Source organism: Bufo bufo, chromosome 5 (genome assembly GCF_905171765.1).
Source record: "Bufo bufo chromosome 5, aBufBuf1.1, whole genome shotgun sequence".
NCBI classification, from domain to species: domain Eukaryota; kingdom Metazoa; phylum Chordata; class Amphibia; order Anura; family Bufonidae; genus Bufo; species Bufo bufo.
The window spans coordinates 364,978,010-364,993,330 of NC_053393.1; the positions used below are offsets into that span (position 1 = coordinate 364,978,010).

Consider the following 15,321-nt stretch of genomic DNA (forward strand, 5'->3'; position numbering starts at 1 on the left):
CTTGTCACCTTGGCCCATTCAGCTGATAGATGGAGCACATCGCCCTCACTGGCTCCTCAGGGCTGTGCTGAGTCACATCATGGACACTTGAGCTACAGCTGTTGTGATAAAATGGAGAAGCGGGTGCAAACATTTCTCAGAGTTGCAGGTTGCACTTTTCTTTTATGCTCCTCTCTTTTAGGCCTTACATACATTACACTCTATTGAGGCCATATTTACTTAAAGTGAACATTACCGTTCATGGGCACTGTGATATTATCTTCGCACTAGTAAGAACTGCACTAGTGAATGTCAGAAACATGGTTTTACTTGTTAGTTTTCATGTCTTTGTATCTTGTAGCATTTTCTTTCTATACTGCCACAGAAAAATTACAACTCTAGTATAACTTGACAACCTGTTGTTATAACCTGTCCCCCTCTACATCCTTACAGTGACCCCAGCGACCTATACAAGAACTTTAATTCATGTTATCACCCATCTTAGGCTACTTTCACACTGGCGTTTTGGCTTTCCGTTTGTGAGATCCGTTCAGGGCTCTCGGAAGCGGTCCAAAACGGATCAGTTTTGCCCTAATGCATTCTGAATGGAAAAGGATCCGCTCAGAATGCATCAGTTTGCCTCCGATCAGTCTCCATCATATTCTCTGTTTGCCTTATTACTGGGCTTCACTACTGAAAACAATGAGAAATCTAAAAGGTATTTCATATGTTCCACAATTGTATACATACATACAGGCTGTGCATGACCTGGGTGGGATTCAAATTTTTAACAATAGGTTTCCCATTTGCAATAAATTATTACTGCTGAATTGCAGCAATTAAAAGTCTGTCACCTCATTTTCACTTATTAAAGGGGTTGTCTGGGCTTTATAATATTGATGACCTATCCTCAGAATAGGTCATCAATATCAGATCTGCAGGGGTCTGACACCCGGCACTCCCCCGGTCAGCTGTATGAAGAGACGGTGCGTGCAGTGCGCACGTGCCATCTCCTTTCTCTCTTCCTGTTACCGCTGCTGCTGTCTATGGCAAAGACCATAGACCGCAGCAGCGGACAGGAAGAGAGAAAGGAAACAGCACTGCGTGCGCCGTCTCCTCATACAGCTGATCGGCGGGAGTGCCGGGTGTCGGACCCCTGCAGATCTGATATTGATGACCTATCCTGAGGATAAGTCATCAATATTATAAAGCCTGGACAACCCCTTTAAGCACCTGCACATTAGAAAAACCCTTGTGGGCATCTGCATTACAGCTTGTAATGTGGTATCAAGCAGCACAACACATACCTGCTGGAAGAAGAGGACTGACTGTGGTCAACAGCTTTACAGCTCCTCTTGTTCTTCCATCAGACCTACCATGTCCTGCTTTACTGTGCATGCGCACTAGTAGACACAACAGTGTTTTTTATGGCTAAGCATCAAACAGCATTTCACCAAGGGGGCATGTATTAAGTTGCATGGGGGCTAAAGGATTAGGACAGGAGGGCTTGGGCACTTTGAGACGAATTTACATAACAAATAAAGATCATTTCATGCTGCAAGCAGCTCATACAAATGCTAATAAAGGTAGAACACTGCCAGAAGCTTAAAGGGAACCTGTCAACATGAAAATGCAGAGCAATCTGCAGGTAATATGTTATAGAGCAGGAGGAGCTGAGCAGATATGTAGTTTTATGATAAAAGATTCAGTAAAACTTGTAATTTATTCTTTTAAATTCCTGCTCATTCTGGGCTTTGAAGCCAAGGAGGCGGTCCTATCTGTGATTGACAGCTGTCTATGTATGTACAGTCAGAGGAAAGGCTGTCCGTCCCTGATTGGTATTGGTATTGGTATACTGTATACATTTATTTATGTATTATAAATGATGTTCATGCATTGCCATTACATTGATCTAACATTGGAGTATATTAAATCAGGCAGTAGTCATAGTTAGAATCAGGACCGCCTCCTTGACTTCAAAGCCCAGAATGAGCAGGAATTTTAATTCCTTATAGTTATACTGAATCTTTTCCCATAAAACTATATACCAATCTGCTCAGCTCCTCCCGCTCTATAAAATGGTGGCTGCAGCTCAAATACCATGTTCTACATGAAAGGTTCCCTTTAATAAGTGAAAATGACGTGACAGACTTCCTGTAAAATAATATTCTACATATTAATGGGAACCACAAATATACAGTATATTTGTACAGTAATATTATATATTTAAAAACCCAGCTCTAACAAAGCCCCTGAAACTAAAAGCCACATCTCCAAACTATATTCTCATACTTAGTCAGGTCCATAAATATTGGGACATCGACACAATTCTAACATTTTTGGCTCTATACACCACCACAATGGATTTGAAATGAAACAAACAAGATGTGCTTTAGCTGCAGACTGTCAGCTTTAATTTGAGGGTATTTACATCCAAACCAGGTGAACGGTGTAGGAATTACAACAGTTTGCATACGTGCCTCCTACTTGTTAAAGAACCAAAAGTAATGGGACAGAATAATAATTGTAAATCAAACTTTCACTTTTTAATACTTGGTTGCAAATCCTTTGCAGTCAATTACAGCCTGAAGTCTGGAACGCATAGACATCACCAGACGCTGGGTTTCATCCCTGGTGGTGCTCTGCCAGGCCTCTACTGCAACTGTCTTCAGTTCCTGCTTGTTCTTGGGGCATTTTCCCTTTAGTTTTGTCTTCAGCAAGTGAAATGCATGCTCACTCGGATTCAGGTCAGGTGATTGACTTGGCCATTGCATAACATTCCACTTCTTTCCCTTAAAAAACTCTTTGGTTGCTTTTGCAGTATGCTTTGGGCCATTGTCCATCTGCACTGTGAAGCGCCGTCCAATGAGTTCTGAAGCATTTGGCTGAATATGAGCAGATAATATTGCCCGAAACACTTCAGAATTCATCCTGCTGCTTTTGTCAGCAGTCACATTATCAATAAATACAAGAGAACCAGTTCCATTGGCAGCCATACATGCCAACGCCATGACACTACCACCAGCATGCTTCACTGATGAGGTGGTATGCTTAGGATTATGAGCAGTTCCTTTCCTTCTCCATACTCTTATCTTCCCATCACTCTGGTACAAGTTGATCTTGGTCTCATCTGTCCATAGGATGTTGTTCCAGAACTGTGAAGGCTTTTTTAGATGTCGTTTGGCAAACTCTAATCTGGCCTTCCTGTTTATGAGGCTCACCAATGGTTTATATCTTGTGGTGAACCCTCTGTATTCACTATGGTGAAGTCTTCTCTTGATTGTTGACTTTGACACACATACACCTACCTCCTGGAGAGTGTTCTTGTTCTGGCCAACTGTTGTGAAGGGTGTTTTCTTCACCAGGGAAATAATTATTCGGTCATCCACCACAGTTGTTTTCCATGGTCTTCTCGGTCTTTTGGTGTTGCTGAGCTCACTGGTGCGTTCCTTCTTTTTAAGAATGTTCCAAACAGTTGTTTTGGCCACGCCTAATGTTTTTGCTATCTCTCTGATGGGTTTGTGGTGTTTTTTCAGCCTAATGATGGCTTGCTTCAGTGATAGTGACAGCTCTTTGGATCTCATATTGAGAGTTGACAGCAACAGATTCCAAATGCAAATAGCACACTTGAAATGAACTCTGGACCTTTTATCTGCTTATTGTAATTGGGATAATGAGGGAATAACACACACCTGGCCATGGAACAGCCGAGAAGCCAATTGTCCCATTACTTTTGGTCCCTTAACAAGTGGGAGGCACATATGCAAACTGTTGTAATTGCTACACCGTTCACCTGATTTGGAAGTAGATACCTTCAAATTAAAGCTGACATTCTGCAGTTAAAGCACATCTTGTTCGTTTCATTTCAAATCCATTGTGGTGGTGTATAGAGCCAAAAATGTTAGAATTCGGTCGATGTCCCAATATTTATGGACCTGACTGTATATAGTGCTGCCACAGCATTCATAGGCAAGTGGTAGCTATAGGGGAAGCAGCTGCTTTGGGGCCCAAAACTCACAAGGGGCCCCTACAGGAGTAGGACTAAAAGATTTTATTGTTAGGGCCCCCTCAACAGTATTTTTCCATGACATTAAATACAGTGACACGGTAGGAAAAGGACAGAGCGGCTGCCGGGCCTCATCTGAGAGAGCGATCTTGACTAGCCACAGGAGTGGGGTTGTGCGTTCAAAAATTTGCTGTGGGGCTCAGTCAGTTCTAGTTACGCCATTGTTCATAGGAATAGCATTACACAGCGCTCACAGAAATAGTGCCATAAGGATAATGACCCAGAAATAGTGGCAAAAATAATGTTAAATGTTATGTTTTTGGCAGGAATTCTTATCATCTATCCAGAGTTTATACCAAGCTAAATTGGGCACAGTTGACTTTATATCTGCCTATGAAGCTGCTATAGATGAAATCAATAAATGGGTTTCAGAACAGACAAAAGGTCAGTATGTTACATATTTTATTTCGTATCTAATGTCAGGTTAATATTTTCAGGTTGGGAAGCATTTGTACATCAAACCTTGAAAATGAAATACCTATTGACCACTTTACCCAGCATGCCTTTCTAGTACTGGGCAGGGTCCTCATTACCCTCAAAACATGGCATGAATGCAACACTGTGCTTGAACATTGTTAAAACAAACCTGTCATATTGAAATGGGACCTGTTACCAGTGACCTCCCTAGCAAACTGTTTGCATAGACATATAGTTGTCGTTCACCTGATTAAAAAGCTAATTTTCTTTTGTTGATCTGAGGCTCCGTTCTCAAGTTATAATACTTTTTCCTAATATGCAAATTAGGCGTTTGGTGCAATGAGGATGTCACCATTGCTCTCACTGCACTCCTATCTGTGGCCAGCCCCTCCCTGGCTGCTTTGATTGACAGGGCCAGGCAGTGGCAAAGCAGTGTGGGAGGAGTGGATATTTTAGTAGGGCATGGCATAGTTACTTAACCTCTTCAGGACACAGGGCGTACCGGTACGCCCTGATGTCCTGGTACTTAAGGAAACAGGGCGTACGGGTACGTCCTGTGTATTTCCGAATACCGCCGCGCGGCGGGCGGTGATCGGAACAAGGTCCCTGCTGAAATTATTGAGCAGGCACCTTGGCTAAATGCGAGGGGGGGTCCCGTGACCCCCTGTGTCTGCGATCGCCGCAAACTGCAGGTCAATTCAGACCATCGGTTTAACCTATTGCGGCGGGCGGTGGTGCCATCGGGTCCCCATGCGGCTGTAGGGGGGACCTGATGGCAGGAAAGGCAGCGCAATGCCTTCCTGAGGCATCTGCGCTGCCTTCCGGTGACGAGCCTGTGAGATCCAGCCCCCTGGATCTCACAGGCCGGAAGCTGTATGAGTAATACTCACTGTATTACTCATACAGCCAATGCATTCCAATACAGAAGTATTGGAATGCATTGTAAAGGATTAGACACTCAAAAGTTGAAGTCCCAAAGTGGGAAAAAAATAAAATAAAAAATAAAGTTTTCCCCTCCAAAAATTAAAAGTTTCAAGTAAAAATAAACAAAAACGTAATTTTCCCCAAATAAAGTTAAAAAAAAAAGGTAAAAAATAGGGGGGGGGGGGAAGTATACATATTAGGTATTGCCGCATCCGTATCGACTGGCTCTATAAAAATATTACATGACATAACCCCTCAGGTGAACACCGTAAAAAATAAAAACTGTGCTAAATTTTTTGTCACCTTACATCACAAAAAGTGTACTAGCAAGCGATCAACAAGTCATATGTATCCCAAAATAGTGCCAATCAAACCGTCAGCTCATCCCGCAAAAAATGAGACCCTACTTACGATAATCTCCCAAAAACTGAAAAAACTATGGCTCTCAGAATATGGAGACACTAAAACATGATTTTTTTTTTTGTTTCAAAAATGATATTATTGTGTAAAACTTACATAAATAAAAAATAAGTATACATATTAGGTATCGACGCATCCGTGACAACCTGCTCTATAAAAATACCACATGATCTAACCTGTCAGATGAATGTTGCAAATAACAAAAAAAGAAAACGGTGCCAAAACAGCTATTTCTTGTTACCTTGCATCCACAAAAAGTGTAATATAGAGCAACCAAAAATCATATGTACCCTAAACTAGTACCAACAAATCTTCCACCCTATCCGGTAGTTTCTAAAATGGGGTCACTTTTTTGGAGTTTCTACTCTAGGGGTGCATCAGAGGGGCTTCAAATGGGACATGGTGTCAAAAAACCAGTCCAGCAAAATCTGCCTTCCAAAAACCGTATGGCATTCCTTTCCTTCTGCGCCCTGCCGTGTGCCCGTACAGCAGTTTACGACCACCTATGGGGTGTTTCTGTAAACTAAAGAATCAGAGCCATAAATATTGAGTTTTGTTTGGCTGTTAACCCTTGCTTTGTAACTGGAAAAAAATTATTAAAATGGAAAATCTGCCAAAAAAGTGAAATTTTGAAATTGGATCTCTATTTTCCATTAATTCTTGTGGAACACCTAAAGGGTTAACGACGTTTGTAAAATCAGTTTTGAATACCTTGAGGGGTGTAGTTTCTTAGATCGGGTCATTTTTGGGTGGTTTCTATTATGTAAGCCTCACAAAGTGACTTCAGACCTGAACTGGTCCTTAAAAAGTTGTTTTTTGAAAATTTCTGAGAAATTTCAAGATTTGCTTCTAAACTTCTAAGCCTTGTAACGTCCCCCAAAAATAAAATGTCATTCCCAAAATGATCCTAACATGAAGTAGACATATGGGGAATGTAAAGTAATAACTATTTTTGTAGGTATTACTATGTATTATAGAAGTAGAGAAATTGAAACTTGGAAATTTGCAAATTTCTGAAAAATTTGCGCAAATTTTGTATTTTTTTATAAATAAAAATTCATTTTTTTTACTCCATTTTACCAGTGTCATGAAGTACAATATGTGACGAAAAAACTATCTTAGAATGGCCTGGATAAGTCAAAGCGTTTTAAAGTTATCACCACTTAAAGTGACACTGGTCAGATTTGCAAAAAATGGCTTGGTCCTTAAGGTAAAATAAGGCTGTGTCCTGAAGGGGTTAATATTGTCATGTTTAGTGTGTTGCAGTAAAACATTCCCCATATCAGTAAAGCTAGGGCAATTGTCACAAGGCAGGATGAACAATATCTGTAAAAAGAGTTTCCGGGATTTTATATTGAGGACCTATCCTAAATGAATGGGATCAGTACTGCAGCCACCAGACACAGTGTACATAGTGCTAATGAATTGGAGTCTATGAGAGAAGCAATCTAATAATTGCTTGTAATAGTTCTCTAGGGGAACTATAAAAAAAAAAAGTGTAAAGAAAAAAAAAGTTTTTAAAAGTATAACAAAATATAAAAATTAAAATCATCCCCCCTTTTCTCAAAAATTTTAATAAAAATACATAAACCATCCAAAAAATAAACATCATGGATATCGCCACATGCGAAAACACCCATACTATAAAATATAAAAATATATCCTTATCCCATAGCTGGCTAACAGCAGAAAATAAAAAAATGTCAAAATGGCCGATTCGCTGGCTTTTGACCACTTCCGCTCCCACAAAAAATTGAATAAAAAGAGATTAAAAAGTCATACACACCCCGAAATGGTATCAATGAAAAGTACAGATTATCCTGCAAAAAATGAGCTCAGCACAGCACCGTACACATAAAAATAAAATAGTTAGGCTACTTTCAAATCTGTGGCACAGAGATCCAGCTGCCTGAAATTAGCCTTATGGGGATAAGAATATGGTGATGCAAGAATTTTTTTTTTTTTTTCAGCATTAAAACTATAACTATAAATATGTGGTATTGTTGTATTCGTACTGACCCAGAGAATGAAAGTAATAGGTCAGTTTTACTGCATAAAAATACACTGTAAAAACAAAACTTAAAAAGTTGTGGCAGAATTGTTATTTTTATAATTCCACCCCATACGGATTTTTTTATTGATTCCCACTCCATTGTGTGCAATGGTAAATAGTGCCAATAGAAAGTACAACTTAGGCCTCCTGCACACGACCGTTGTGTGCACCCGTGGTCGTTGTGCCGCTTTCCATTTTTTTTGCGGACCCATTGACTTTCAATGGGTCCGTGGAAAAATCGGAAAATGCACCGTTTTGCAGCCGCATCCGTGATCCGTGTTTCCTGGCCGTGAAAAAAATATGACCTGTCCTATTTTTTTCACGGCCAACGGTTCACGGACCCATTCAAGTCAATGGGTCCGTGAAAAATCACGGATGCACACAAGATTGTCATCCGCGTCCGTGATCCGTGTCCGTGATCCGTGTCCGTTTTTTCCTATCATTTCAATGGCAAACTTGACTTAGATTTTTTTTTCATTTTTCATGTCCGTGGATCCTCCAAAAATCAAGGAAGACCCACGGACGAAAAAACGGTCACGGATCACGGACCAACGGAACCCCATTTTGCGGACCGTGAAAAAATACTGTCGTGTGCAGGAGGCCTTATCCCGCAAAAAACGTCCCAGCTATGTGTATGGAAAAATAAAAAAGTTATGGCTTTGGGAAGGCTGGTAGAAAAAAAGACAATGAGAAATGGAAAATGTCCTGTCATTAAAGGGTTAAGCCTTCATATTTCAGGCTTTTTAGAACATAGACATATAGGCCTGGTCTTCTTTGATAGCTGTTGATCTCAACTTTAAAACAAAATCAGCATTATCTCCTCTACATTGGGAGATATAGCTTTTAAAAATCAGGTCAGGAATGACAGTAGCTGACAGTGAAAGCAGGTGATTCTGGTCTTGTTTCAAAGCTTAGAGATACATGTCGTAGTTTTATTCTGGCCGTCTCTCGGCATGTTTGCCGTGCTGCCGCCGGATCTCCGGCCCGCCCCTATTATAGACAATGGGGCCAGAGCGGACCTCCTGCGGCACTTGTGCACTAGCAGCAGCACGGATCCGGCAGGCAGTTCACCTGCCAGAACAGCCTGCCGGAGAAGGCTGCCGCTAGTGTGAAAGTAGCCTTATTTATGCCACACAGAAAACACTGTAAAAATAAATCCCACAATTGTTAACATTGCTGTTTGTTTTATCTTCCCGATAAAAATAAAATAATAAAAGTTAATTAATACACTGTATGTACCCCAAAATGGTTAGAAAACTACAATTAGTCCCTCACAATTCAAGGTCTCATATAGCTAAATTGAAGAAAAAATAAAGTTATGACCGCTGGAACACAAAGGGGGGAAATGTTACTGGTCCTTAAAGGGGTTGTCTCACTTCAGCAAATGGCATTTATCATGTAGAGAAAGTTAATACAAGGCACTTACTAATATATTGTGATTGTCCATATTGCTTCCTTTTCTGGCTTGATCCATTTTCCATTGCATTTTGCGCTGTTCTTTTCCAGGGGTTACTGCCACCCTGTAATCCAGCAGGGGTAGCCTGTGCTTGCACACCATAGGAAGTGAGACAACCCCTTTAAAGCGAAACTGTCACCAGTTTTCTGCTGCCCTCACAGCTGCTAACAGCTCCAGCGCATGCCAATGAGTCCCCATATTCATGAGCTCACAGCTGTCCCCGCCCACCTGCCTCTGATTGATAGTTTATTTCCAAATAAATCAGCAGCAGGTGGGCGGGGAGAACCGTGAGCTCATGAATATTTGGGACTCATCATTATGCACTGGAGCTGTTTTTTTACAATAGTCAAAAAAAGAAAGTGATCCAGCATTTTCCTAAGGGCATCTGTCACTTGTTTATGTTGCCCTTAGGACACCATAAAACTGGTGACAGATTCCTTTTAAGGGATGTCATGGGGATGTTAGTTATGTCACTTGCAGGTTAACTTTAGTTACCAGAGTTGTGTGCCAACTAGATTTGCATTTAGACAAGGGACATTTTCGGGAGGGTTTATCCAATTTTAATGACTGTGGGGGGGCTAAAGGGAACCTGTCATGTTGAATGTAGCAGGAGGAGCTGAGCAGATGGATATATACTGTAGTTTTATTTAAAAAAAAGACTTGTAACACTTGTATTTTATTTATTTATATCTCTGCACATTCTGGGCTTTGACATCAAGGAGGCGGTCCTATCTGTGACTGACAGCCCTCCCTCTGACTGTGTATGCAGAGATAGCTGTCAGTCACTGATACTGTAGGACCGCCTCCTGGACTTCAAAGCCCAGAATGAGCAGGAGTTTAAATGATTGAAATAAAAGTTTTACAGAATATTTCCCCATAAAACTATATATCAATCTGCTCAGCTCCTCCTGCTCTTTATCATTCTGCCCACAGATTAATTCACATTTTCATGGTGACAAGTTCCTTTTAAATGAGAGGTTTGGTACTCAACAGTTCCAGTACAAATTTACTATGCTGAAACACGCCTAAATTAGGTTAGTTGCACTGCTATCTGCGACTTCGTCCCGCTGATGCCAGGCCTAAAATTGTGGGCATGGTGTGGGCGGGGAAGGACAGGTAGGCCTGTCTCATTCACCATTTTCTATGCCTGTTTTAGGCGTAGAAAAAGGTCTAAATGTAAGACCGCTCAGAAGCGGTCTTACATTTAGAACTGGTGCTGGATGCGCTGAAGTTATGGAGATGCCTGCGCCTCTTCAAAACTTGGGCTGATCCACTGCCAGTTTAGGGCTTTTATCAAAACCAGCGTCTAATATAAATTAATAAATGTGCCCCTAAGTCTATACATGAGCATCCACAGTATCAAATATGACACAAATCATAGCAAAGAAACATGCAATAGCATTATAAAAAACAATGGTTCTACATTCTCGATGGTGCAGTCAATTTGGGAACATATTTTTAGCAGGATGGTTTGATATTGTGGATATTGATCATAAAACCCTCTCATATAATAAATTAATAACACATTTAGTAAGAGTAGCAAGCTAAGATCTTAAAAATGCTGATAAATTGAAACACAAATTTGAATAAGATAAACTGAAATAAGAAATAATTATTTAAATAATAATTTTTCATTTTGCTAGAAATGTGCTTTATTTATAAGAGTAGACAAACCCTTTTCTGGGAATATTAACTATCAAGGGAAGGTCCCTAGCCTGCATCAACTCAACATAGGTCACTACTGCCTGCGGTGACACATGTGCCCATGACCATACCCTGGTCTGAAGAAAACAAGCTGTGGACTGGAAGATGGGGGAACGAGAGCCAGAGTGCAGGACTGCAGCGGTGGGGAGCAGGTAAGTATGAATCTTTCAGGTGGCATGCTGATAGTTAATATACCCAGAAAACACCTTTTGAGGCCTCTTTCACACGGTCAGTATTGATAGTTAATATACCCAGAAAACACCTTTTGAGGCCTCTTTCACACGGTCAGTATTTGGTCAGTAATTTTGCATCAGTATTTGTAAGCCAAACCAAGAGTGGGTCCACCACACAGAAGAAGCACAAATATTTCTATTATACCTTTTCTCTGTAGGTTCCACTCCTGTTTGGCTTACAAATACTGACCGTGTGAAACAGGCCTAGGTCTTGATATTATAGGATAGCTTTCTGTTAACTACCCAATTTACTGTGTTTTATAGGAAAAATTCCAGAAGTACTATCTCAGGGATCCGTAGATGAAACAACCCAATTAGTGGTAGTGAATGCCATATATTTTAAAGGTGACTGGGCTGAGAAATTTAACCCTGAGCATACCATGGAAGTACCATTTAGATTAAATAAGGTAACATTTTAAATGAATTCTATGAATTATTTTTTTTGCATATAAATTGTTAAAATGTCAACAACAAAATTAAGTTAAAAAAAATTATTCTATTGATAAGTTAAAAGGGTTGTCTCACTTCAGCAGTCACTTCATTGTCCATATTGCTTCGTTTGCTGGCTGGATCCGTTTTTCCATCGCATTATACACTGCTCGTTTCCACCAGAGAGGCCAGCGCTTTTTCCTATAGTGTGCAAGCATGACCACCGCTGATGGACTGCAGGGTGGTCGTAACCATGGAAACTAGTAATGTGATGGAAACATGAATCCAGCCAGCAAACGAAGCAATATGAATAATCACAATACATTAGTAAGTGGCTTGTATTAACTTTATTTACCTGATAAATGCCATTTGCTAAAGTGAGACAACCCCTTTAACTATTTTGTTCCAAAAAATGCACATCTTTTCTTTGGGTATATATTTTTATTTTAGTTTTTACACATCCTCAAGATGCTGCACAATCCTGCAAGTACAACTATGTAGTCATTTTCTGTATGTGTAGAACTAAAAAAAAAAAAAGTTTGATCAGTAGAACTGTCTTGATCATCCACCTAGGAGGGTATTACTGGTGAAGTAACAGAACTGTGCAGTAAAGAATTTATGCAACTAGTATATTAGGTAAATATCTGGATCATTTGTCCTGGTTTGTTCAAAGCTATCCCAATAATGGCCCTGTGAAAATCAGATGAATGGAAGTGATTTTAATAGAAATTTCTGCAACAAAATCTGCAGCATGTGAAGGCACCCTTAGGCCACTTTCACATGGTCAATGTTTGGTGAGTATTTTGTGCCCTTATTTGTAGACCTAAACCAGGGCTGGGTCAAAACACCGAAAAGACACACAACTTTCTATTATACTTTCGCTCTACAAGATTCCTCCTGGTTTTGGCCTACAAATACTGACCATGTGAGAGTGGCCTTAGGGCTGTGGAGCATCTTTTCATGTACAGATACTGTATCTGAAAACTTTCTGAAAACTGATCTGATGTGAATACTAATTTGTCTGTAAATCACAATGACTGTAGCATGTAAGTAGAGTCTGTTAGGGACCTATTACACCTAGAGATTCTGCAGGCGATTCTCAGGAGGAAAGCATTCCTTCCCGGCAATCGCCTGCTCGGTAGCAGAGGAGACCGCTGCTATTACATGCAGCGATCTCCTCCTCAGTATGGGGACAAGTTATCACTAATGTCATCACTTGTCTCCATACAGAATCAATGTTTGCCAGCAGGGGAGTGCTGATTACACGGCACGATCTGCAGCCGGCAAATGATTATTTTTAAACATTATGTAAGACTCCATTTATTCGATGAACCAGTGTTTGCTCGTTCAGTGGGTAATTGGCGGGAGTATTACACTGCCAGATCATAGCTAATGAGCGTTCATACAAACGCTGCAGGTGTAATAGGGCCTTAAGATATCTGAAAGACATAAGCAGATAAAGTCTATGCAGCTCCCCCACACTCTGGAAGATGCCTGGAAAATACATTAATCATAGATTAAGACTCGGTAAAGCGTTGAAACACATCAGATTGGTGTTTGTCCATGACGCCTGAACTTGGATTTTATTTCATACAATAAATTTGGATTTGCTAATGGAAGTACATTGGATGAGGTTCTATCCTAAAACAATACATGTGTAAAAGGCTAACTCAGGCCAAATTTATAATCTATAGGGTCCTTTTACAAGGGCAGGTAATGAGTTGCGACTGACTATATAGCATGTAGTTAATAAAAAAATAATGGATGCGCACACATATAAGCAGTAAAACTGAGAAATGGGGATCATTTTAAAATCAAGTGGTACTATACCTACTATTGAGATCAATGGAAGCTCTTAGCGCACATTTTGATCAAACTTGTGTCGGGCCCATCCACCAAGCGTCAAGGTGGCTTCCACGGACGGGTCCCTATCACTAATACACCGCCTTCTTGGACTTATCCAAGTCCACATTATCAGGGCAGTGAAGGAACCAGCTACATTTGTACTTAGCTCAGAAGCCTCAGGCAGATGGGCGTATGCTCAGTCTAAAAGAGGCGCCACCCTCAGACAAATATTACAAGAAAATTTAGACTGGCAATTTAGTATGCCAGTCTAAATTTTCTTCTAATATATAGCATGTAGATCAGATAATTGGCTGAAAAAACAGCTGTCTGAATGATTGGATAGTTCATATGGCTGTTCATTTACATTATTGCTGGTAGACGTCTGCCGGCCTTTTACATGGGCCAATGACAGCAAGGAATGTTCTTTTCTGCCAGTAATCAGTCCATGAAGAGGGACCATAACCCGTTAAGGCTGGGTTCACACGAGCGTGTCCGGATTAGGTCCGGATGCGTCCCGGTGTGTTGCGGCAAAACCGCGCGAGTAAGAATGCAATTGCAGTCAGTTTTGACTGCAATTGCGTTCCGATGTTCAGTTTTTATCGCGCGGGTGCAATGTTTTTTGCACGCGCGTGATAAAAAACCGACACTGGTACCCAGACCCGAACTTCTTTACAGAAGTTCAGGTTTGGGTTAGTTGTAGTGTAGATTGTATTATTTTCCCTTATAACATGGTTATAAGGGAAAATAATAGCATTCTGAATACAGAATGCATAGTACAATAGGGCTGGAGGGGTTTAAAAAAATAAACTCATTAACTCACCTTCTCCTCTTGATCTCGAAGTTCCCGGTCTCTTCTTTACTTGAGTTGTGGGCTAAAGGACCTTTGAGTTGAGTTTACTGATGAGTTGTGGGCTAAAGGATCTTTGGTGACGTCAGATCACATGCTCCAATCACATGGTACATCACCGTGGTGATGTACCATGTGATTGGAGCATGTGATCTGACGTCACCAAAGGTCCTTTAGCCCACAACTCATCAGTAAACTCAACTCAAAGGTCCTTTAGCCCACAACTCAAGAAAAGAAGAGACCGGGAACTTCGAGATCAAGAGGAGAAGGTGAGTTAATGAGTTTATTTTTTTAAACCCCTCCAGCCCTATTGTACTATGCATTCTGTATTCAGAATGCTATTATTTTCCCTTATAACCATGTTATAATGGAAAGTAATACAGTTTATAGACTGTCACCTAGCAACCATGCGTGAAAATCGCACCGCATCCGCACTTGCTTGCGGATGCTTGCGATTTTCACGCAACCCCATTCACTTCTATGGGGCCTGCGTTGCGTGAAAAACACAGAATATAGAGCATGCTGCGATTTTCACGCAACGCATAAGTGATGCGTGAAAATCATCGCTCATCTGAACAGCCCCATAGAAATGAATGGGTCCAGATTCAGTGCGGGTGCAATGCGTTCACCTACCGCATTGCACCCGCGCGGAAATCTCGCCCGTGTGAACGCAGCCTAAACCACTGTGCTGTAATACTATGTCACTAGTAAGCCTAGGCAGCTGCTGAGTGGGGTTGGTTTGGAGCTGGGCAATGCTCCATCAAAGGTATGGAAACCTAACAGGGCAAATCTAGCATAGTAAATAAGACAAGATAAAACGGTTACTCTGCTTACCATATAAAGTAAACCACTTTATTCTTCACTTACTCCAAGGAGGGAGAGGGACACAGACCAACAACCAGACTACAGGGGAGAGGGGCAGAAACAGTTAAAAGGTTGTTCCATACC

General features: G+C 40.9%; 1 protein-coding gene across 1 annotated transcript in view; it reads left to right on the forward strand.

Annotated features, from left to right (window-relative positions):
* LOC121001243 (leukocyte elastase inhibitor-like) overlaps positions 1 to 15,321 on the forward strand; it is a 74,088-nt gene that overhangs the window by 55,396 nt on the left and 3,371 nt on the right. The window contains exons 4-5 of the mRNA XM_040432218.1: positions 4,312 to 4,429; positions 11,517 to 11,659. Of these exons, the coding sequence (XP_040288152.1) occupies positions 4,312 to 4,429; positions 11,517 to 11,659 (261 nt within the window). The remainder of the gene's footprint in view (positions 1 to 4,311; positions 4,430 to 11,516; positions 11,660 to 15,321) is intronic.